This window comes from Notothenia rossii (assembly GCF_949606895.1).
Source record: "Notothenia rossii genome assembly, chromosome: 7".
Taxonomy (NCBI): domain Eukaryota; kingdom Metazoa; phylum Chordata; class Actinopteri; order Perciformes; family Nototheniidae; genus Notothenia; species Notothenia rossii.
This window is the reverse complement of record NC_136905.1, coordinates 33,040,488-33,065,203: the sequence shown is the minus strand read 5'-3', so window position 1 is coordinate 33,065,203 and position 24,716 is coordinate 33,040,488. Positions and strand designations below refer to the sequence as shown.

At 39.5% G+C, this 24,716-nt stretch overlaps 2 protein-coding genes across 3 annotated transcripts; both read left to right on the top strand.

Annotated features, from left to right (window-relative positions):
• Window positions 1–2,368: 2,368 nt before the first annotated feature.
• Window positions 2,369–17,410, top strand: rnf144b (ring finger protein 144B). Its single transcript, XM_079692173.1, has 8 exons — window positions 2,369–2,977; window positions 5,748–6,003; window positions 7,921–8,025; window positions 9,201–9,261; window positions 10,981–11,194; window positions 12,981–13,125; window positions 13,799–13,888; window positions 16,375–17,410. Exons 2-8 carry the CDS (start codon window positions 5,836–5,838, stop codon window positions 16,549–16,551), a joined length of 960 nt encoding a protein of 319 aa, XP_079548299.1. The 5' UTR covers window positions 2,369–2,977; window positions 5,748–5,835; the 3' UTR covers window positions 16,552–17,410.
• A 2,219-nt stretch (window positions 17,411–19,629) lies between these two features.
• LOC307013881 (uncharacterized protein) lies at window positions 19,630–22,460 on the top strand. 2 transcript variants are annotated; one of them, XM_079641485.1, is made up of 6 exons: window positions 19,630–19,702; window positions 20,028–20,104; window positions 20,403–20,475; window positions 20,649–20,758; window positions 20,867–20,892; window positions 22,316–22,460. In XM_079641485.1, the coding sequence occupies exons 1-6, from the start codon at window positions 19,675–19,677 to the stop codon at window positions 22,347–22,349; spliced, it is 348 nt and encodes a 115-aa protein (XP_079497611.1). In that variant the 5' UTR covers window positions 19,630–19,674; the 3' UTR covers window positions 22,350–22,460. The 2 variants fall into 2 exon arrangements, with proteins under 2 accessions (XP_079497611.1, XP_079497610.1); XM_079641484.1 differs by lacking the exons at window positions 20,867–20,892; window positions 22,316–22,460 and having other exon boundaries at window positions 20,649–20,846.
• Window positions 22,461–24,716: the final 2,256 nt, after the last annotated feature.

Sequence of the window (24,716 nt, the reverse complement as noted above, 5' to 3'; positions counted from 1 at the left end):
GCAGCTTTTATTTTTTGAGTGCGTGATTAATAGCGTATTTACGGTAATCGCCGAGAAGCGGAACTGACGGTATTGAGTCAAATAATGCATGTTTTTTCTGCTTTATTTGCGATACAAATAATTTTTACCATAAGTTCTTAAAAAAAATGACACTGTTTACTCAGTCCTAGTTTGACAGCTACCGACAATAAAATGAAGTAGGCCTACTTTTACTGTGTTTTTTTCTGGGTAATACTCTCAAATTCCCCTCATGACAACAAAATCATGCCACTTCTGCTATATTTGATGAGAGATACAATTATTTTTTGCAATAAGTTCTACATGAAATTGGTACTGTTGGACTCAGTACTACTTCGACTAATACCACAAGTACAATCAAGTACTTTTATATTGTACTTTTTGAGTAATCCCCTGTCAAACTCCCCTCCAGAGTACAATAATGCATGTTTTCTGCCCTCTTTGATGAAAGATAAAATAATTTTTTGCAATAAGTTCTTAGTAAAATTGATACTGTTGGATACTCAGTAGGCTACTACTTGGACTACTACCACAAGTACAATGAAGTTAATTTACTGTGTACCTTTTGAGTAATACTCGTTTAAACTCCTGTACTGAGTACACAAATGAATGTATTCTGCTATATTTGACGAGACATACAATTATTTTTTGCAATAAGTTCTACATGAAATTGGTACTGTTGGACTCAGTACTACTTGGACTACTACCACAAGTACCAAGTGAGTACTTTTTTTTTAGTAATCCCCTGTCAAAATCCCCTCCAGAGTAGTCTAGTAGTACTGAGTCCAACAGTATCAATTTCATGTAGAACTTATTGCTAAAAATAATTTTATCTCTCATCAAAGATAGCAGAAAACATGCATTATTGTACTCAGGGGTGGAGTTTGACAAAGGATTACTCAAAAAGTACACAGTAAAAGTACTTGATTGTAATTGTGGTAGTATTCCAAGTAGTACTGAGGAAAACAGTACCAATTGTATTCAGAACTTATGGCTAAAAATCATTTTATCCCTCATCAAATATAGCAAATACATGAATGATTGTACTCAGGAGGGGTACACAGTAAAAGTACTTAATTGTATTTGTTGTAGTAGTCTAACAAGTACTGAGTCCAACAGTACCAATTTTATTAAGAATGTATGGTAAGTAAGACATGTTTTTATCGAAAAATATAGCACAAAAACATGTATTATTTTATTTTTGTACCGCTTCTCGGTGATTACCGTAAAGACGCTATTAATCGCGCACTCAAACATGAATAGCATTTCATTTGACCAAGCAAATGCGAGAGGCGGCTGAGTTGACCGCAGTCTTAATTAAAGTATCTAGTATACGTTTTGACCATAGACTGTATATATAAAGGTTTTGACACATTTGTCTTTCTTTTACTAGTATCTCCAAGAGCTGTATAGTGCCTTCACTGCACCTCGTATACTCAACATTTAGGAACGTTTAAATGTTGCACATTGTGTTCGGATGTAAACAAAAATTGGCAGACCTGGAAGAATAGTAGACTACACGTTTTTAACCTTAGGACATGAGATGGCATGGAGCCTTTTACGCACTGAAGCTGCAGAATGAAGAGGAGGACATAATGCAACAGGTAGACAATAGAAGCTGAGTTTGCAGCAACACACTCAACCTGCAGGTCTTTTAAAGGTGACCATACTTTTGGGAGGATATTATAATGTAAAAATGAAGAAAAACTTAGTATGGTGAGGAAAACAGGACATAACTATCTACCTCAAAGGGAAAGTACTTAGTTCCAACCAGAGGTGTGGTTCAGTCCTTGGGATGGAATCCCAGTCAAGTCTCGTGCCAATTAAAAAAGCTAATCCTGCTGTTTGATTAATTGTTAATATGACAATTACAATCATAGCGAGAGTTCCTGGTATTACTTTACCTGTATCAATTTGGCCATCATAAAGTACGCCTACATTATGTGGCTAAGTATGAACCAATTTAAAGTAAGATTGAAACATACACATGCATATCAGCCAATTGGTCATTTCCACGTTGATGAGTGAGCCAATCAGATTCCTGAACTTGTACAGAGGAACGGGTTTTTCCAAATGATTGAAATATGTTACACTTTCTGGGGCATAAAGGAGTAGTGTCAGATTCCCAAATGTAAGGATTTGCTGCTTTATATTTATATAATTTTAATGAAAGTAGTTGCAGTCTCAAAAGGAAGTCAACCTCAAGCAACTAGTAATATGCTGCTTTGAAATTAATCCATTAGTGTTAACAATGATAGCATATTCTTTAATAGTATACAGGGGACATTTTTATGTGGACCTTTACTTTCACTTGTAAGTCTTCTCCTAGACAGGAAAATTGTACTTGAACATTTAGAGTAAAAAGTACTAAATGCAGAAACTGTTGTACTAAAGTACATTCTTATTTGTAGGACATTTATTTGTAAAATAGTGTTTTCAAAGGGTTGATTAGATTAGGTTAAATATACTTTATTGATCACATATTTTTTCTTAAATTACTAATTTCATCTAAGTGAACGGTCAGAACTCCTCCTCCATTTTCTATAGAACACCTCGTTCGTTCCTGATTAGCTCATGAATTCAATTTCTTCCGACAGCACCTGAAAGCAGCATGAATACAGTAAAATAACCAGCAGGAGCAGTCAAGAGTGGAGCTGAGCGGAGAGCAGACAGACAGCTTCCTGGATGGAAACAAAACGCAGCAACAAAGCACACACTCTCACACACACATAGACACACCTACACACAGCCCGGACAGAAGCCAGCAGGACCTTTAAACATGTTTTTGGTTGTTCTGTAAGCCCGCTGCGTGTGTGAGACAGCCGTGACGGTGGGTCTGCGGTGACAGCGGAGGGCTTCTACCAGCAGACTTTATCCAACACATGTGTCTCTGCCACAGTGAGAGCACTGCGGCTGTGGATCTTGACTCCTACAGTACACCCAGTGGTCCACGGGAAAGGTAGGTTCCCCTCTCTTCTCTGCTAATCTGCAACACACAACATCCATTACTATACGTTTAAACTCCATGCATGTGTAGAGTTTTGACCTGTACGAGAATGCAACCTTGAGAGAAATGCAGAAATGTCAGATTTCATGTGTGGTCTGCTTGAATCCACTGTTACATATGATTCATTACAGTGTCATACTAACCTCTGGGTAATTATTGAATAATATGCATATCACAACAAGGAGTATTACTTAAGGAATACACCTTTATATCACTGTCATTTTAATGAATATCCACCATACTGATTCTGTTTAAACTGATGTAGAGTAACTGCATTAGCATTTGTATAATCATCATCATGTTGCTGTTTTAACTTTGTATGCTCTTATTTAAGGCTGTGTCCCAAAATCATGTTATAGGGCCAGAAATACAGAACAGGGAGGGATTGTAGCTTTACAAATGATGCCATATAGATTCTGCTACACACTCCCTGAACTCCCAGGCAGCTGCTTCCTTCCCAACATAGTGGCAGCCTGTGTAGAAAGCAGCAGCAGCTTCTCAATGGGCAGATCTGTTTTTTCTGTTTCTGAAATGGTAAACAATGCTGCTTTGATCCCCATAGCTGGAATGCCGTTTAAGCCCCGAGCCGAGAGGACTGCTAATCACTTAAATGACCCGCTCCACACCTTAAAGGAACTATTAATACTCACAAGGGCGGTTTATAAATGAATAGCTCATACTTATTCGCACATATAACTGCTTGCTCAGGAGCAGGGACTGCTGCCAAGATGGATTTTTGAAAGATCTTCTGACATTTAATATATGTAGTCCCATATGCAAATATTCGGCTTGGAAATGCTTCTGCAACAGCGTTCAGTAATCCTCAAAATCGTTTATGCAAACTTTAAATCTGTTCATTGTGTTTAATTGGAATCCGAACGCCGTGAAGTATTGATGAATTCTACATTTCCCAGTCAATCAAACTGCCTTTTATCTGTCGCATTAAAGGTGGAACAAAACTCTTCGTCTGCTGTTCTGAGATAAAATCACTTCAAACAGCTTCATCTGTTGACACCCAGGTCATGTCGAAACAAAAAGTTGTTCAGGAACGAAAGGCTTTGGCGTTGCCATGCAGCAAAGTTAGCTGACTAGAGACCTATCATTTCCCATGTGGCTGCTTATGCTCAGGCAGGAGAGGATTGTATTGTGGGATGACGACTGCAGCCTGGCTGGATGCAGTGCAACATGACTGTGCAGAAATACCAACGTGCTGCTACACAAGCTCCATTATCACTCTTTTGCATGTATGGCCCTGCTGATCTGTAGCGCGTAATAAAAGAGCACTGTGAGAAGAATTTAGGACACCAGTGTTGGCTGCATTGATTTAGCTGGCCCAAGTTTTCCTGCCAATTTCAACAGCCCGCTGAAATGGAGAACATTGTGTGTAGGTTGGACTAACGTGTGATTTCAACAGGCTGCAGAGTGTGTTTTTAACGCCACCGCTTCCTTTGTGACCCCGTTCTGTGTCCAACCACTGTTATCAACAGGATTAATCGCTAATCCCAGATTATGAATTTATTATTTATCATGCTTTTTTGGGATTGGACAAACCCGAAGGGATTGGATATTGGGTTTGTGACTTTGGTTGCCTTTAACAATAGATTTTCCTTTTATTATCCATTTATTAACCCCTCTCCTGCTGTCCCAACATATACAACTAGTGCATTATGTTTGATAGCTGAGGGCGGAAATCACAGATTATGTTTATGCCTGATGCTGTAGTAGAGCAGATTTAGTGAAATATTGCTTTTTGTCTGTTGGCCGGTTGCGTTTACCGCTTTGGTCTAGGCAGAAATATTTCAACAACTATTACATGGATTGGCAACTTTGTGCAGACATTCATGGTGTCAAATGGCTGAATCCTAATGTTGTTTCCCTTCATTTTCCACTTTATTGTAGTTTTGGGCTAATTAGCAAATGTTGGCATGCTAACATGCTACTATAAACTACGAAGGTGGATATGTAGATGTAAAAATGTTATCTGTGAAACACTAGCATGTAAGCCCTTGTATTATGAGCATCATTTCATGATTGTTGGTCTCATCAAATGGCAATTTTCACATTAAAAACACAAATGTTAAATTGTTTTACTTTGCTCAACTACATTTTTCAAAATGGTGTGAGCTCTGACAAATATGAAATGTTGACTATCCGGATTCTTCTCTCTTTAGTCTGATTAAAGACTATTTCAGTCTAACACTTTTAAAACATAACATTAATAAGAGAGAGTTGACCTGTTTTCCATCTTTCTACTACCCCCTGCCCAATGTTGAAATGACGTGCCTAACCAAAACGTTTCTACTATACCTACTATGGATACACAGGCATGTATTTACTTTGTAACTAAAAACTCGACAATCAGTTCTGCCAGAGTGAGTGAGATCTGGTCAATAACTGAACACTCAGTAAACACAGACCTTGGACTTTGGCATTAAATACGCCGTGATGAGTAATCAATAATGCAGCAGTAATTACACATAATTATGTTTTGCTTCATGCACCTGGCAGCTTTAAACAGTGACTAATTCATCTCTCAGGTAACAAGACAATGAAATGCCTCAGGGAGGGGTGAAGTCATCATGTTGGTACACTGGTTACCAAAAGAGATGACAGGTTCCAGGAACAGAGCAGTGTTGCCATAAGGCCTGGCTGAGGTATTATGTCAACAGCATCGAAGAGGAAGTGGTATACCTGCACTAAGGAGACAAGTTTCTGCTTTCAGGAACATGGAGGCTGTGGCTCCTCTCCGTCCCCAGCAGAGGGGCTAGGAGCAGCCTGATCCCTCCCTCACCCGACTGCATCGCCCCATCATGGCCAACAGGAGTCCCACCCTGATTCGGGACGCCGGGGATTCGCTGGGGACCCCTGAGGCCGGGGCCAACCCTCGTCCAGGGCCCTTTTGCAAGCTGTGCCTCAGCGAGCAGCCGTCTGCAGCCACCAGGGAACTCCAGAGCTGCAACTGTTTCTTCTGCACAGCGGTAAGTAAAGACAAACGAATGGCAGACATTTACAATAGATAATGCTTATGTTATTAGCAAAACTACAACAGGATGTTGGCTAAAATGGAAATTAAACATGTGAACATTTATTACTGAAACAGAGCGGGTGACTCAAGGCTTTATTTTGATGAAATGCATCCGGATCATCTTCTGATATTGCTTATGCTTTTAGTCACTTTCCGTAGGCGTTGAAGATTTCACAAAAAAGGGATCCGACTCCGAACTATTCCTTGGGCAATTTAGGCAAATCTCCAACTTTTAAATTACTTGCGATGGGATGCTCCGTTTTATTGCAGCCCCATTACTGCTTTAGGATCCAAAAATAGATCATTTTATTGGCACATTGCATATTACAGTGCTGGTGAAATGAATTGGTTTCATCACAGGAAGGCTTTACCTCACATTTACTTTCTTTGTCTTTGGAATTTCTTGCGATTTATCACAGCTGTTGGCATTTGTTAGAGTGGAAATAGAGACGTTTTTTTCTTAAACTCATCAGTATGAAGCAAACATGGATTTCACAATGTACTGGTTATAGAATAATGACAACATCATTTAGATTGATGTTGTCATTATTGGTTCCCCATAAGCTCGCCCTAACTGTGCAGTAGTGTAAATAAAGCTTTGATTTGAAGAAGATTAAACTTATTGTCATTACGTAGTACAGGTACTAGTAACGAAACGGTTTCTCTGCATTTGACCCATCCTGTGTTAGGAGCAGTGGGCTGCCATTATGTACGGCGCCCGGGGAGCAGTGTAGGCGACGGTGCCTTGCTCAGGGACACCTCGGTAGCACTTGGTCTTTCCGGGACTTGAATTGGTGACCTTCCAGTTGCCAAGCCAATCCCTATGGACTACGCCACCACCGCTATTTATGGCAAATAGTGGAAAGAAACCCACAGTGTGACCTAACACTAGCTCCAAAAGTTAGCAATTATTGCTATCAAGTTCCTATTTGCATAAAGCTTTAAACTACAATTACGTTTTGCAATTAGTTCTATTAACATTGAGAATATGTTACAATATAATACATTTTAATACATTTCTTGCTTGAAAATGGAAAGCGATCTAGCAACAGCGGCACCCAAAAAGTTGGTCAGGGCCACAAGTTCTTAAGAAAACCTGGCAGCTGTTTCATTCCTTTTAAAAGAGAAGAAGAGCTGTCGGTAGAACACAGAGCTGAATCACTATAAAGCCCGTGGCAGTCTGATACGTGCCTGTCTGGCATTTCCAACTGAGATGTTGCCGTTGTGCCCTGACACAGAGAGCTGGATCGTGGCAGGTGTTAATCTCTGCCCGAGGAGTTGTCAGTGTTGCTCGCACAAGGTCACACAGATAATACACACACACAGTGTCACGGGGGAACTGCTTGGAAAAGAGAAACTGTAAATACACTTATCAGCTATTTTATGTCTCCTCCAGTCTGGTTCCAGAGAATAGACAATTGTTTTTTTTTCTGCTTTGTTTTTAGATCATTAAGCCCATGGTTAGCACATGATAAGCACAAGTTAGCGCGTACGATTGATTCTCAAACACATTGCGAGATAGCTTTGTTTTCCACTGAAAAGTGACTTACTTTCAGTTCCGCTAAATTGTCTGCCTTTGCGCAATGTTTATTAAGTTCCCCCTACACTTCCATATTTCTTCACTGAGGCAACATATGACTTTTGACGTGTGGATGCTGAAAAGATGTCCATGTTTATGTTGCATTTTTTTTTTTCATTCTTATTTTCCCTGTACTTTAATACTGATGTAAAGTTGTGGACAGTTAAGAAAATGTTATTATGAAAATGTTGAAATGTATTAATTTACTATTAACAATTGCGCTATGGTACAATTGTCCCTATTCCATTCAGTATCCAGACTAACGCTGCTGTGTTGTCTGTCCCTCTCCAGTGTTTGGAGCAGTATGTTCGGCTTGCCATCCTGGAGGGCGGGGGGGCACCCATCACCTGCCCAGGTATGGCCTGCCAAAAGGCTGGAGTGCTACTGGACTCTGAGGTATGCCCTGCTAAACACCATTGACATATAGGTCATGAGTGAAACCAAATAAAGCCATCACAGTCCAATGAAAACTGATCTTCATGGACAAATGTTGAAATAAACTTTATTTGTAAATGTCTAAGTTGCTGCAGAGTTTTCTATAGAAAATTGAAGGTGGATGTTCCCCCTCAAGTTTTTCGAGCTGTGTGGGCAGGGTTAATTAAGTGTTGTGAAAATGCTGTGAACCAGCAGTGATGGCATTTCTGAGAGAAGTCTTTTAAGTGTCAGACAGAAAGTGAAACTCTGTGAGCTCATGTCACACATCGTGGATCCCACACAGTAAACACGTCAGAGAAGGAGTTCAGACTGATTCGCAAACAAATGGAATACCGCTTCTCACGTCCTCATTTTAAAGGTTTTGAAAACCACTGCAAGACTCTCTGGACTTTCTACTGAGTTGATTTTACTTTTTTATTTAAATGCTGTTATCCAGTAGAACATTGTACAGATGTTAGACAAACAAATATTAATAAATAGGCCCTGCGAGCAGTTTTGATACATATTTAAGTCTGTTTTTAGTCTTAAAAGGTTTAAATCTGGCCTGTGGAACATGTGTGTCGTACCCTATATTGCCACCCTAACAATTATTCTCTATAAAACAGGCTAAACTGGCCCACAGAAATCTTTTAAAAAATTAAAAGAAGACGTAATAATGTTACCATCGTGCTGGTTTGAAGAATTGACCAATTGGCATTTCTTACTGTAAGCTTATGGTGCTTTGAGCAAAAATACTCAGTATTTCCACACTCATTATTTCCAGATTAGCATCTTATTTGTTGATCATGTGTCATTTTGCAGCTTTTACTACAACATGGATTACATTATAATTGTGGCTTTGCTGCCTTTTTTCATTTAGAAAATGATGCATTTGACTTCTTGTCTTATAATGTAGCAAAAATATTGTAGCAAATCAGTTGTAATGTAAACAGTTGACGCTTGATGACCCTTGAGACACCAGCTTTCAGCACTCAAAATACCAACATGGCCTAATTTGATTGTGACCATCATGTATTTTTTCAATTATTCATCCATTATGGATTGATCATACTTATTGCATGCACACAAAATACAATGTCACAGCTCCAAGTGTCAACAACATGACTAAAGTGTCTCTCTTGTTTCTGTGATTGCAGATAGCCAGCTTGGCCTCGGAGGATCAGGTGGAGCTGTATCAGCGTCTGAAGTTTGAGAGAGGTAGGTATTGTTGCATTAGCATGTAGATGACTTGTGACAGGCATTGGACTATTTCAAGTCGCACTTCAGCTGGTGTTATTACACCAAGCAGCAAGTGCCAAGCTTTACGTATCCGGGATAATGTATAATGTATAATCTCTTTTCTATTCTGCTCTGGTCCAGTGTTACTCAGGAGGTTACTGAAACTGTGGCTTTGTTACATTCAATTATAGCAAACATGAGGTTTATGTAACTATTATTTTAAATTGAAGTGTTTCAGGTACCTTTGTGTAGCTGATTGCACCAGTACTTGTGGGAATGTCTGTCTAGTTGCACAGTAACAAAATGCTGTGAGGCCCATAATACGTTTTGTTTACTTTGACCATAAATCATAACACTCATAATATTTAATGTGTAAAGAAGTGCAAAGTAAAGGCTGTTAGGCAACAATGTTTATGATCATTTGATTCACAACGAAACTCAGAGTGGTGGGGGGGGATCATGAATGCTCCACTTTTGGTTTTGATCAAAAATGCCAGATTTCTGTTTTTGAAAGCATTTCATAAATTGTTTATTTGTATCCTTCTTTCCTCATAAGCTACTTACAAGGTTGTTTGTCTCAGTTTGTAAGTCGGCTCACCAATTTATTCCAAGTTCATTTGAATTGAATAGATTGTCCTAAAAATGGTGATCATTTCTAATAACTTTTTTCCTTTGACTTTAATAATACTCCCACTAGCTTCTGCTGTAGACCTACTTGTTTTTTAGCACAGATTATCAAATGATGACATGCTAACACTCTAAACTAAGATGGTGAACGTCGAAACACATTACCTGCAAAACATCAGCATGCTAACATTGAAATTGTGAGCATGTTAGCCTTCTGACATTAGCCTTTAGCTCCGACCAGTGTTGTGCCCAATGTTCCTTGCAGATGGTCACTAGCATGACGACAGTAAGTCATGTTGTTTAAAATGTTTTTCAGTACAACAAATGGCTATATACTCACATAGACTTAATAATACAGACCTTTGTTTACCTGTTTTCAGTGTTTAGCATGCTAACACACAGCTCCATTTTGCCATTTTGAGCATGTTAGCATGATGACGATAGCAATTAGTTCAAAACACCGTTGACCCAAGTCTCCCAAAGATGCTTGAGGGAATTTTGTCGATAGTTTGACTTTGTATTGAATTTAATTGTTTAGTCAAAGTGTTGTCCTATCCTTTCTGAAGTGCACAAAGTGGTGTTGTAAGAAATGTTTATTTGTAATTTCTTGCCTGACTTGTCAAACAAATGTTTATTTGCCTGATAGGAATAATTGAATTAATGGTAGTAATACTTTATACAGTATATTCATACTGTTTATATTAGAACATACCTTTATTTTGTGTGTTAAGAACTAGGAACTGTGCTAGAAGATTGAGGGAGTGACACACTCACTGTTAGTAAGACAGTGAAGTATCTGTGTTTTTTCAAATCTTAAGAGATCAGTTGTCCAGCACTGAAGTATCTGTGTTTTGTTATATCTTATGTTAGAGATCTGTTGTCCAGCACTAACAATGTGTTCCAGATTAGTAGTATAACTAATTCTAGACTACTGGTGGTTTTGTTTGAAAGAGCAGGCCTAATACTAGTATAACTTGGGTTTATAGAACAGCAAAACGTGTTTATTTTGTCTGTAGAATCTGCAGCTTCTTGATGTCTTCTTCCCTGCCCATCCCTCTGTGCTTTCTGCAGGAGTGAAGTTGGACCCCAGTAAGGCCTGGTGTCCGGTGCTTGAGTGCCAGGCGGTGTGCAGTGTGCAGCAGAGCAGTGAGGGCCAGCCTGCCGCTGTGCCCTGCCCCACCTGTCACACCGTCTTCTGCTCCGGGTGCAGAGGGTCCTGGCTCGACGACCACACCTGCCCTGAGCAGCAGCCCATGATGTCGCCGTCACTCGCTCATGAAAGCAGGTCAGTAAGCCACCGCTTGTTCCACCTCCCTCCGTCTGCAGCAGCCACAGAGTCAGAGCTGCACCTGATAATGAAAATGAAACTGTGCTGAAAAACGTGTTAGTTCAGGTCACTGGGAGTCTACGAAGAAACACTGCTGTAAACAATGATTCCAATAATGGGTTTCAAAAACATGTATTCCATGCTATTGCTACGTTTAATATTACTTTATAAGATATTGTATTACCTTCATATTTATCCTATTTATCCCTTTATCTTATTTTATCAGAACAATCCAGTCCTATTCTTAATATAAAAACACCTGACAGTTATTGTTGCTGGATATTTACATCGAATGGATTGTACAAGTAATGTGCAGTCCATCATGTCCCAGCAGAGCTCTGGGCTGAATATGCAGTAAACATTATTTTAGGATTAATAGCTTAGTATTCCTCAGCAGGGCCCGGTGGGTAGTCCCCGCTGTAAAGCTACATTTGACAGTTTCTCTGCCAGAACGGCTGATGTCATTGGGGAGTCACTGACTTATATTGGAATTCCATTGTCTCTGTGCCAAAGGGAGGGGGGGGGGGCACGGAGCCACGTCGTGTACAGAAGGAGCACTGCAGTAAAGGTGTCTGCAGTGTGCGGTGAAGGAGAGAGCAGGCACGAGGAGAATTTGGGGAGATTAACTATACGTTTTTTAACTATAACTATAACTTGAGAGCATGATTTATATTTGCTTGCAGGTTTAGTCGTTAAACATAATGTTATTATACCAGAATCATAGCCAGTGCCTTAGAAACACTGCAGTAAGGATTCACTAGCCAACACAAAGGATTTACAAGATGTAATTAAATCATTGTGTCTACCTTTATGATGATGTATTAGTTTGTTGTATCTAATGATAACAACATTTCATTTCATTTAGGGATTTATCATTATTCTGAATAAGCAAGCAACTAGTGATATATTTATTCCGTTAACTTTTTGTTCTCCGTTCTACAGAGAAACGCTAATGGTTGCTGCTAGGGTTTTTCACATTTATAAGAAACACATCAACATTTTTGTGGCAACTTTTGCGGTCCTATTTGCTGGCACTGCCGATGGGAAATAGCGTTGGCATTCTTAATCCCCCCTGCAAAGCCCCAACTCACTTGATTGCTTTTCCGTGATCAGCAGAGTTAGTGAATAATAAAGAAGAAAAATGTGCGGGCAGAAATTGGCACTGCTTGAAATTAAAGTTGCTCTAACCTTTGTTTTCATTTCATCGAGTGAGGAAAACACTGCGTATTAGTAAGAGCATTACCACCTGAGCTTGTGGTTCTGGTTTTATTGCACACACCTTTTCTGTTTTGTTTCCATCATGTTTTTCAGCTGTAACGCGCAGCTGTTTTAAACAAGAATTATCTTATTTACGCACACTACCTGTCGAGAGCCAAATGGCCAAATGTTGCTACTAGAAGAGATTCACTTCTCTCAGAAGGTGGAGACCAAATTAGAGAATAAAGAAGAGTGAATATGGGATTTACATCCTTCAGATAGCTGTAAACATCCTTCTTAATAAATGCTAATATTGCCATGTTTGTTCTGGATGTTTAAATAGGCAATTGTTTGCTAAGTAGTTAGCCATAACAACTTTAAAAGTTGTAAATATATAAACATTTTTAAATGTATAAATAATTTCCCCTAGTGCAAAGGAACCCTAAAACCTGTGGCTTTCTAAACAATCCACTCCCTATCTGGAGACTTCGGATGCCTTCATGGCTTCATATTGCACATCTGACGTCTCTCCACTGTGTTTCTATAGGCTGCGCTCCGACAGCGACTCTGACATGCCCATCAAGCAGTGTCCTATGTGTGCCATCTACATCGAGAGGAACCAGGGATGTGCACAGATGCTGTGTAAGAGCTGCAAGCACACCTTCTGCTGGTACTGTCTGCAGAACCTGGATGTAAGTCTCTCCTGATGCCTAACACACATGGTTTTTAACACAAGCTACAAAACAAACTATACTGCCTCTTACTACCACCTGTTTTTTACAGGCAAGTTCACATCTCCTCAGCCTCTGCTTCTCTATCTTTAGATTGTTTCCTACAATTCTTGCTGAATAAATACTAGATAACAGTGGTGAAATGTAACTGTAATCTTTTGCTACTTCATTTAAACCACTAGTTCCCATTGTATTATTTTACTCCACTAGATTTATTTAATGTCCTTAGTTGTAGTTAGTCTGCATGTTCAGATTATGTTTGAAAAAAACAAACTATAAATATCAATCTTATTTTATATAGTTGTGAACTTTTTAATGTACAAGCTACCCAGCCAGCAGACAAACAGAATACAAATATTAAGAATTCAAATGTTCACCCCTGTTTCCAGCTTTAGAATGAAAGTGATCAAAACAATAATGCATCAATAACTATTTTCCATTAATATTATATATATTATTCTGAGATGGAGAATTCTGCACAATGAGTACTTTTGGTAATGCATGACTTTTATTAGTAAACTAGAATGTGTACAATGTGTTTGCTACTTTGACTTAATTACAAGCGCCTTGTACTTCTTCCAATTCTGCTGAATAATATATTTCTTGTCTAACCAAGTATATTTCCCAATTGCAGGGCGATATCTTCCTGAGGCATTATGATAAGGGGCCGTGCAGAAACAAGCTGGGACACTCGCGGGCCTCGGTGATGTGGAACAGAACGCAGGTGAGGACACAGCAGATGGCAGACATGCCGTTTTATTTCAGGGTTGTGATGAGGCTTGACATTGTCTGAATGGATTAGCCTACAGAGCCAATCATCCGTGAGTGGTCAGTTATAACTGGAATGGGTTTGATTTGAGTAAAAGTGTGCCAACACACAGCAGGGATTGGACGTTAAAGATTTTGATTTCCATGCCAGCTGCACTGTTTGGCTCTCAAATCAATGATACATGGTTGGAATTTCTCTCCAGTGAGGACGGCACATGGCACAGGTATCTACTCTACGCAGGACAATAACGCTTACAGCACGCTTTAAAAATATAAAAACAAAAGCCACATACTATACATAACTATCAATTTTCCCTTTAGGTGAGACACTACAGATGAATATGTTTTAACTAAGAAATGTCACTTTGAAGCTTTCCTGGTTTATTACATACATTTTAGGTACAAATATGCAAATTAGCCTGGCTATTGCAGATGTGCTTTCAACATTCATTCATTTCCAGAACAGAAATCCCAGTGTTGGATAGAGCCAGCCTGGGCATTCTTATTTCATTCTTAATATTTGTGAAAATATTAGAGTCAAAGATTCAATCCATGGTAGTTTTGGATATCCTTTGTGTCTCTCCAATAATATAAAAAATACTCTGTCTTGAGTAATATATGAACAAATCCCTATCCTTTTGTAGCTGTAGTGTCTCTCTTTATGGACCCATAAACTCTGTTCTAGCACCATGTTTGTGTTAATAGTCCCAAAATAGTCCTTTACCAGACATTAAACTGAACTAATCCCAGTGCTAATCTCAAATTCCTGCCCTGTATCTAAACCATAAGCCGCTGGACCTACTTTCTCTACACCTCTGCTGCCCTGATGCCATTATCACATTATTCCTATTAAGATTGCAGTGGTCCCCTTGATTCTTCCTCAGCGTGTGTCTGCATTGATACGTGTCTGGAGAGTGGACGTACAACTCTGCAGTTGTTCCTTCCAGAACAACTCCTGACAAACTCGGTTTACTCTCTTGCGCGACCAGTTCCTGAAGTTTTACAATCTGCCGTCACACATTCCTCTGACAGTGTTGCTCCTTTACTGCCTGCAAACACTGCAGTGGTGACTACATCTTAAGTATACTGTGAAACTGGAACGAAGGAGCCTAGCCAAATAATTCAAAATAACCTTAGACAAAACATAAAAAGACACATATGGACAGCCGTGTCCATGCACTTTTGGCTATGTAATGTAGAATAGTGTTGGCAGGGTAAAACACGTTTTCAGGTTCAATTACATAAAGCATTACCATTACATACATTCTATAATCCTACATACTACAAAAATGTAGTTTAGCTACAATCCTATTTGTTGACAGTAAATTCAACAACTTATCAAAAAATTACAATTTTAAACTAGATCATTGGTGTTAAAATCAATCAATCAAAAAGGCCTGAAAGGTGAAGACGATGTGGAAGTGCCTTGAATTATTTCTAATGACAAACAGCAGATTGTGAAAAAAAATCTGATTGTATAAAAGTCTATGAGAAATCAATCCTACTTCCCACTTGATTTATTGCCCAAGTAAGCATTTTCCTAATGAGTTAATGATCTCAATTGCTAGTTCCATGTGGTCTTCAATACAGTATCATGGTCACTTTGTAAATTATAGTCCCAAATTAGTCAAATAGAAGAGAAAGCCGCATATGCTTTAGAGCGGGGCTACGTTGATGTTGACAGGGCGCTACCGTCAGTGCTGTCTGATCTGGGGGTTATCTGTGTTTTTATATTGGTACTTTAACCCTTTCACACTGAGTTTCACTTCATGAAAGTTCATTATTACATTTTGGCTGCCTAGAAATGTATTTTTAAGCATTTGGTTGTAGAGACAATTTATGGCGCCACTTCTGGTATAAAAAAACCAAGATGGAGGCAGCTAATATGCCAAACTCAAGGCTCCCACAAACAAATGGCTCACAGTGACTACGTTCATTTTTAATTACAGTCTAGGTTTAAAAAGATACATGTATCGCTAATTATTAAATGTAAGAACTGTGGTTGGCAAAAGAACCATGCAAAGTGTTGTAGCTGACATGTTAGCATATTTACAAATCCAGCCTTCTTAAAGCAACATTAGCATTGATTTGGAATTGGGTTTCTGTCCAACTGATGACTGTCAGTCCTATATTTACTCTTGTTAAGGCCCTGTTTTGGACTCCACCAACTCTCTTTACTGTTTAGTGCAGAGCAGGTAGTGTATGATGGGTTTATTAATACCTTTTCACTGAAAACAAGGTTAAAGAGCAGTGATACTGAACCAAAGCCATAGCGGATGGGCCATCAAATCAAATCAATGAGCCAAAAACGTCTAAAAACGCTCCCTCGATGTGACTGAAGAACTTGGTGATAATTATTGACTAAGTGCAACCCCTTACATATGACTCATAATCATTTGATCCAGTGTTTATAAAAAAAACATTTGCTGTGTTGTCTCCCAGGTGGTGGGTATCCTGGTGGGTGTTAGCATCATCGGACTGGTCACGTCTCCGCTCATCCTGCTGGCCTCTCCCATCATCCTCTGCTGCCTCTGCAAGCCCTGCAGCGGGAAGAAGACCAAGAAGAAGAAGAAGAAGAAGACGAAGGACCTCAGCCAGCCAGACTCCTCCACATCATAGCAGCTCGCCTTCTCATCTGCCCCTCCCAAGGAAACCACGAGAGGGCGAGAGCTGCCTGGTGGAAAATAATAAAGTCGGAATGACAATGGATACATTTTTCATGACTCAACGGACTGGGAACCTTGTCAGTGGTTCAATAAGTGCAGATCTGGTTGAACTCTAAAACTACAAGTACTTTATATGGTGGAAGTGTAAATATGAGGAGAATGAATGTAACTCACCTGGTTGTTTTCAGATGACACAACAGGTACTAAGGAGACAGTGGCGACTGTGAGAGTTTTCCTGGACACACACACACACACGCACACACAAACATACACTAACACATATAAACAAATGCAACGCCACCCTCATGTGCCAAACATCATGATGCCAAACCAGAGGAGTTAGGCGCTCAAGTGCCTCACTCCACAGTGCCTGGTGCTTGGTTGTATTTGTTTTGCCTTCCATTCTATCTTTATCTTGTGCAAAAATGTTAGCATTATGAAAATTAAGAACTGTCAGGATTACAGGGGTTATAAAACCTTAAACAATGCAAAACATTCTTTCATAAAGGGTGAAGGCTAACGCCCGGCGTCATTTGTGCACTGTATATTCTGTACTGGTATGAAACATGATAGGGCTTCAACGGTGCACAGAGAACTTTCCTTCTGCTAATGTTTGTTGTTTCCACCTGGAATACGTTCCAGACAAAAGGCTCTTAAGGATCACGTGTTCTTTTCTAAAAGTGTGTCAATGTGTATTTATGGGTTATGTGTGTATGGTTATCATTTATACATTTTCGTTGATGTTTCTGCATCAGATATTTTCTAAAAAATCGCCATTGTAATTGAAATAAACATACTATATTGAACATGAATCAGATGGTATTGTGTTTGATCATGACATGTAGTATTTGAGAGATGGAAAAGTCTTCATCCTTCTTCCTACAAGTTCCAGGTGTCCTATGAATTGTTATTTTAATAATTTCTTTCTTTCTAGGTATATATATTAACATAATTTTAAGTATATAAGTACGTTTTTACAAAATAATTAAAACAAATCAATTTTATATATATATATCTAAAATATTTGTACGATTACTTTACACAGAGGAAAAAGTAATACACTTGTATGATAGTAGTATAACATACTTTGGAATATTTTACTAACGAATAAACAAATTAATAAGTAAGAGCATTCATAGCATATTCTTATATAATTGTTAACATAAATATAAACACTGTATATCAACTTTATGATAGAAAATATACATGTTATGTTTGTGTTTTGTAAAAAGTTACAAAAAAATATGCTACTGGCCCAACTCTCACCTAAAGCACAAGAAGTTCAAGCATTACAAATAGGCTCTTGGAAACACACATGAACACGGTCCTGATATTGTTAGTGTTATGACATCCTTTTAGAATCATATAACTCAAGATATTTAGTTACAGCAGCATAAAAAACATGGCATTGCACATAATTAGAAATTAAAATAGAAACATCTAAAAATAGAAAATAAAAGTTGATCGTGAAGATAACAATCTGTAAACTATCTGACTAATAAAACAGTTTACAGCTAACACGATATAAAAGTAGGATATTATTTGCATTAAGTGTGCAATGTAAAATGTACAGTATAAAAAGTATATTATCTTATGACAGTACCAGTCAAACGTTTGGACACACCTGTTCATTCAAAGTTTTTTTATTTATTTTAAATGTTTTTCTACTTTGTAGATTAATACTGAAGACATCAAAACTATGAAAGAACACATATGGAATTGTCTAGTTAACAAAAAAGTGTTAAAAAAATCCAGAATAGGATTTTTTTTTAGGTTCTTCAAAGTAGCCCCCTTTTGCCTTGATGACAGCTTTGCAAACTCTTGCCTTCTCTCAGTCAGCTTCATGAGGTCGTCACCTGGAATGGTTTTCAATGAACAAATGTGCCTTGTCAAGAGTCAATATGTGGAATGACTTCTTAATGTGTTTGAGACCATCAGTTGTGTTGTGCAGAGGTACTATAGGGTTAGTGCACAGTGGAAAGACCTATTTGACTACTGTTGTAATCCATATTATGGCAAGAACCACTCAACTCAGTGAAGAGAAACGACCGTCCATCATCACTTTAAGAAATGAAGGCCAGTCGATCCGGAAAATGTCATGAACTTTGAATTTGTCCTCAAGTGCAGTCGCAAAAACCATCGAATGCTATGGTGAGACTGGCTCTCATGAGGAACCCCCCGGGAAAGGAAGACCAAGAGTTAGCTCTGCTGCAGAGGATAAATACACACGAGTTACCAGCCTCAGAAACCACAAATTAAAGCACCTCAGTCCACTGTTCAGAGGAGACTGCGTGAATCAGGCCTTCATGGTCCAACTGCTGCAAAGATCCACTACTGAGGATGGACAACAAGAAGAAGAGATTGTTTTGGGCCAAGAAACACAAGGATTGGACATTAGACACAGGAAATCTGTACTTTGGTCTGATGAGTCCAAATTTGAGATTTTTGGTTCCAACCTCTGTGTATTTGTGAGACACAGAGAAAGTGAGCGGAAGGTTTCTGCATGTGTGGTTCCCACCGTGAAGCATGGAGGAGGAAGTGTGAGGTTGTGGCCGTGTGGGGGGCCTTTGCTGGTGACTCTGTTGGGGATGTATTCAAAATTCAAGGCACACTTAACCAGCATGGCTACCACAGCATTCTGCAGTAGTAGCCAGCAAAACATAAATCATAATCTTGATTATTTTTAACACTTTTTTTTTTACTAGATAATTCCATATATTCTTTTATCATTTTGATTTCTTCAATATAAATCTACAATTTAGAAACAATTAAAATAAATTAAAAAACTTCGAATGAGAAGCTGTGTCCAAACCTTTGACTGGTAGTGTAGGCTATGTGTTTTGTAAAAAAATTCCAATATACAATATGTAATAAAACACAAAATATATGCGTGTGCATTTATATATTATACACATGTTGTGAAAGTATTGTTTAACGTTCATATCGCCGTAAACCACTCTCAGAGGCGGGTTAGAAAGGGACTCAGCGCCCCCCGGTGCGTAAACAGGGAACTGCACTCGGTTTGCGAAGAGGAAGGACGTGGACAAAGTTGCAGGAGAAGTTGTGGAGATCAGAAATGGAAGCGCAGGAGGAATTCTTTGCGGGTAAATCATATTATTTCAAGTGCTGTTTACAAAGTTTGCAGTGTGTGTACGTTAGCGTGTGTACTGTGGACATAAAGTGTCCGGAATGTTGCACTGCAGGCAGCGGCTCGCGCACAGAAGGGCCTTGTTATTCAAAGAGCAGTCCACATGATTCACCCAAACACATGTCTGTGTGCAGCAGGGAGTCTGTACCTGTGTCTGTTAGTTGGCCTGCATGCTGTCAGTGAATTCATACGTCACGTGTCTGCACTACTGTTCACTTTCACATGACTAGATGCATGCGCTGCTTTTATTGAGTATTGCCCAACATTTATGGTGCTCACAGGCATTCCCAAGATCCCTTACTCACCCAGTGCTGGGCCTGCAGATGTTCTGTGCTTCAAACACTACAATGCAGAGGAGGTAGGCGTGTGACACACACACACACACACACACACACACACACACACACACACACACACACACACACACACACACACACACACACACACACACACACACACACAGCTGCAGAGCTTTTGAAAGTCAAGATATTTTCATGTGTTTTTGTAACGCAATCCGTGATAAATATCCCTTATTGCTGTATTATTCCTTACTAAGATACATACATGACAATATGAAGGTTGTGTGTAGGTAATATTTGAACACAGTGTTACAGTATGTGAGGCTGCAGGTTATTGGTCAATGTTTGTCTGTGCAGGTGCTGATGGGGAGGAAGATGGAGGACTGGCTGAGGTTCTCTGTCTGCTACTGGCACTCCTTCTGTGGCACAGGTAATCTAACACCTGGCCCAACACTCACGAGTTCAGGCATTACTAATAGCCTCTTTGAAACACATGAAAACATGCTATTAGTAGTGACATCTTTTTAGAATCAAATACAAAAATACATTTATAATTGAGGCCAACAGAAATAATCGTTTTCTTTGCATGTCTTTTTCTTGGAGCGGATCCCTTTGGGGCCCCGACCCTCCACCGGCCCTGGAATAAAGGAACTCCGATGGAGTCAGCCAAGAAGCGACTCCGAGCTGCTTTTGAGTTTTTCACCAAGCTTGGTGTAAGGGGAAAATCACCTCAATTTCACATAGAAAATCAGTTACACACAGTTGATTATACATTATAGTGCTCAACATTTTTCCTCTGTGACCTGTGAGTCTTTTTACAGGTGAAATACTACACATTTCATGACAGGTAATTAACCTTTTTAATTTTCTTTATAATCGACTTATCTTTGTATTTTCTTTAAATTATATTTATTTCCTGGGCATGCACAATTTAACTTCCTGTAGTATACTTGTAGGTTGAAATTGGTTTAAATACACTAGATTAACTTAGTTAACGCCCCAGCCTTAAAATGGCCCTAACAAAATTCCACCACTGACCCAAATAGAACACAAAAGACACCTTTTAAAATCAGCAAATCCATAGGATTTATCATAATCAACATGTAACATGTTCAACTACACATACTAGGATTAGAGGCAGAAACACAGCAGTCCCCACACCAGAGGCCTCCCCCTCTTCTGCTGCGGCACTGGAGCTTTTAAGGACTTCCTTCTCCAGTATGGCGTTATATTTGTGCCTCTATCCTGAGCACGCAATGAAACATGTTGAGCCTAGAAAATGCGATTGAGCGCACACTTGAACATTTTTGAGCACAGAGAAATATATTTTCTCTCATAAAACTCCTGCTCCGTGCGCAAGCAGACCGCTGCACGCGCTCTCTCTCCCTCGCTCGCTCGACCTCTCCACCCTGTGCGCGCTCAGCTTTGCCTGCCTGCTCGCTCAAGTTGTCACAGCGTTACAAATGTGCCACGAAACCAACCAATCGGAGAACTCGAAAAGATCAATTCTGATTGGCTGGTCCAGCACCATGTAGAGAGAAGAGTTGCGACAGCGGAAGTCCAAAATGCTTGATTGTCACGTGGTTCAGAGAGACTCAGAAAGTTCCCGGAAGTTTGTGGCGGGCCATTTGAATCACGATTTGAATGCATTAATAACAGGATAGAAATGCAATTTTTGGTAGTTATTGGTCAATAAAGGTTTTGATTTACAATATGTATACAACATATCGATATGTGTATGTAGTTACATCAATGTGTTTTTTTTTTAAGTAAAATGTGCTAATATTTGAGGATTAAGACAAAATAAGAAGTACTTTATTGATACGAATTGGGGAAATGTTAACGCGGCAGCAGCAAAAGACAAGGCATTGTACATTAGACAGTTAAAAGACTAGAATTAAACAATCGAAAATGTAAACATCTTAAATAGAAATAACATAGCATTGCAAAAAGTTGAAAATATACATGGATAGTGTGAACAGCTATGTTACCTGTTAACATACATGTTAGGCTAACGTTGCCTTGGTTACAGATCCAGTTCCTGTTGTTTATTGCTTTTAATTCTTTAAAACAAATATTATCTTCTTAAACTTGTATGAGTCAAGAACATCACATCCTTATTGATATATTTAGAGGGAGGGAAGGAAGGTTTCAAAATTCTGATTAGAATCGTTTCTACCATTTCTTTAATTCATGGTGGTTTCAGTAATCCTCTGGTAATTGAGGACATAAGTCATCTAAATGACTAATGTAATCTTTATGACTTTCAGAAAGGACAGGAGACCGACAGGTGCCTATCAATGATTGTCAACTGACAGCAAAATGAGTCAAAGCACTAGCAGCAGCAGCAGCATGATGATGTTAAATGTGTTGTTTTAGGAACATCCATTGTAAATAAATGGAATTCAATAAACATTCAATAGCATGCATGCAGTTTGTCTGTGCCTTTTCCTCTGTGTTGTCCTGGCATATAGTCTCCCCCATGGTTTGCTGTGCTGCTGGGGGATGCTCCAATCACTCATAGAAAGGAGTACACATGTACAGCTTCCCCACTGACACAGAGAGGAGGAAAGAATGGCTGGCTCAAGTCAGCAGGAGCCTTTTAACTATCACAAAAGACAACAACAGCAACAAAATATGTGAGGTAATCATATTTTTCACAAAACGAAGACCACACCATTGGGAGGCTTAATGTCTTTTTAATCAAAAATAAGGAACAGGGAGAGGCTTGCAAAACTCTGGGAGTTGAGACTCAGGCTCAGGGTGAGGTTCTCATTGCAGGTCTTCAGGCTCCATTGAATCCCCCTGGAGTTCTTGTGCTGAGAGAGAGAGACAAAGACAGGAGAAAGGGTTAGATACATCTCGCAACCTATAGGATGGGAAATGGCTGACCTATTTTAAACTTACCTTGTATTTTCACTCTAACTTAAGTCCCTCTCCCTTTGCCATCAATCCAAAATCAGCTGAGCTGCAACATAATACAGAAAGGTAATAATCAACAGAATCACAAGGACATAATATGACTCTGCTAAAAACACTCACCCATAAATTACGTTTTTGTTTACTTGTCTCAAATATCCACTCTAAATCCATATCAATAGCAATGTATCACAAAAATAGCTCTCTTCCTTATTAGTGTGCAACGTTAACTATATTATGCTAGCTTGAACTCCAAAATGGATATCCTCATTTCACCACCTCCACCCACTACAATCACACGCCCCAATGTTATATTTAACTTCCTCCACCCCGGATAAAAGCACGTTAAGAAGCCCTTTCTCTCTAATTCCATAACGTTGGACGGAATAAACATTAAGAGAACGGATTAATAGGCTGTTCATGGTTAACGTGTGTTGCTAACTTTATCCGGTCCTAGCCTAATCTGTTTAGGTGTCCGGTTGAAAATTAACGCAAGCTCTATGCCCATTGTAGAACAGGAAACAGAAGTTGGTCCAGGTTCTGGTCAACCCAAAATTGTGATAGAGAGAGAAACATGTTTGTCATTCTGCCACCTCTAATGCTTACAGCAAGTAATCAATACAGAAGGGTTCATGGCGTACATGTAGGCTACGGTTTGTTAGCTGTTTGCTTAAACTACCCCGATAGCTATGTTGCCGGCTAGCAAACTCAGGCATTGCAAACAATAACGTGATATCAGAAAACTAGAAATGTATAACTCACCTGACACTGTGGTGTGCTATTCTCTTCATTCGAGTCTGTCATGTCCTGTAATGTCAACGACGGATGTGTAATAAGAACGTCAACAGCCTGATGGCAACCGAAAATCCCTCTCTCATCTCAGATACAAGATATGATTGGAGACGACCAGCCAATCACAATTGACCTTCTCGAGTTCTCCGATTGGTTGGTTTTGTGGCACATTTGTAACGCTGTGACAACTTGAGCGAGCACAGGCAAAGCCTATGCGCGCACAGGGTGGAGAGGTCGAGCGAGCGGGGGAGAGAGAGCGCGTGCAGCGGTCTGCTTGCGCACGGAGCAGGAGTTTTATGAAAGAAAATATATTTCTCTGTGCTCAAAAATGTTCAAGTGTGCGCTCAATCGCATTTTCTATGCGCAACATGTTTCATTGCGTGCTCAGGATAGAGGCACAAATATAACGCCATACTCCAGCTGCACCTCGTCTGAACCTCGTTACAGCAATGCATCACACCTGGGTAGAGGAACCAAAGGGAAAAAGAAACAGGGGTTGCGTTCCGATAATCCAAAAATCAGCTCCTAAATTCTAACCCTATCTCCTATTCCTTGACCTCTGAGTGAAACGTCACGGGGTTAAGGGATAGTGGATAAGAGAATTCAAAAGGACTTAGGAGAAGAGACTGCGGTACTTTAGAGAATCCGAATGCACTTTCACTATCTGACGTGTTTATGATGCGCCAGCGGACGTCATTGTGTGCGTCTGCTGCTGTGGGGAAACTATAGAAACTACAGTGTTCTAATCTATACAACGGACTACATGGATGTTTAATAAGAACGAGGGACTCATCTAGAGACTCTGCACCGTGCTCTGATGCTGTTGTTTTATGCTTTATGAACGTGGACAACAGAGAAACATATTCTTCATGACCAAAGTTGTAATTGAAATAAAAAAGGAAAGTGAAATTTATGCTCGTCAGTCGTCACCCTCTCCCTCCGGTCCACATTAATACAAAT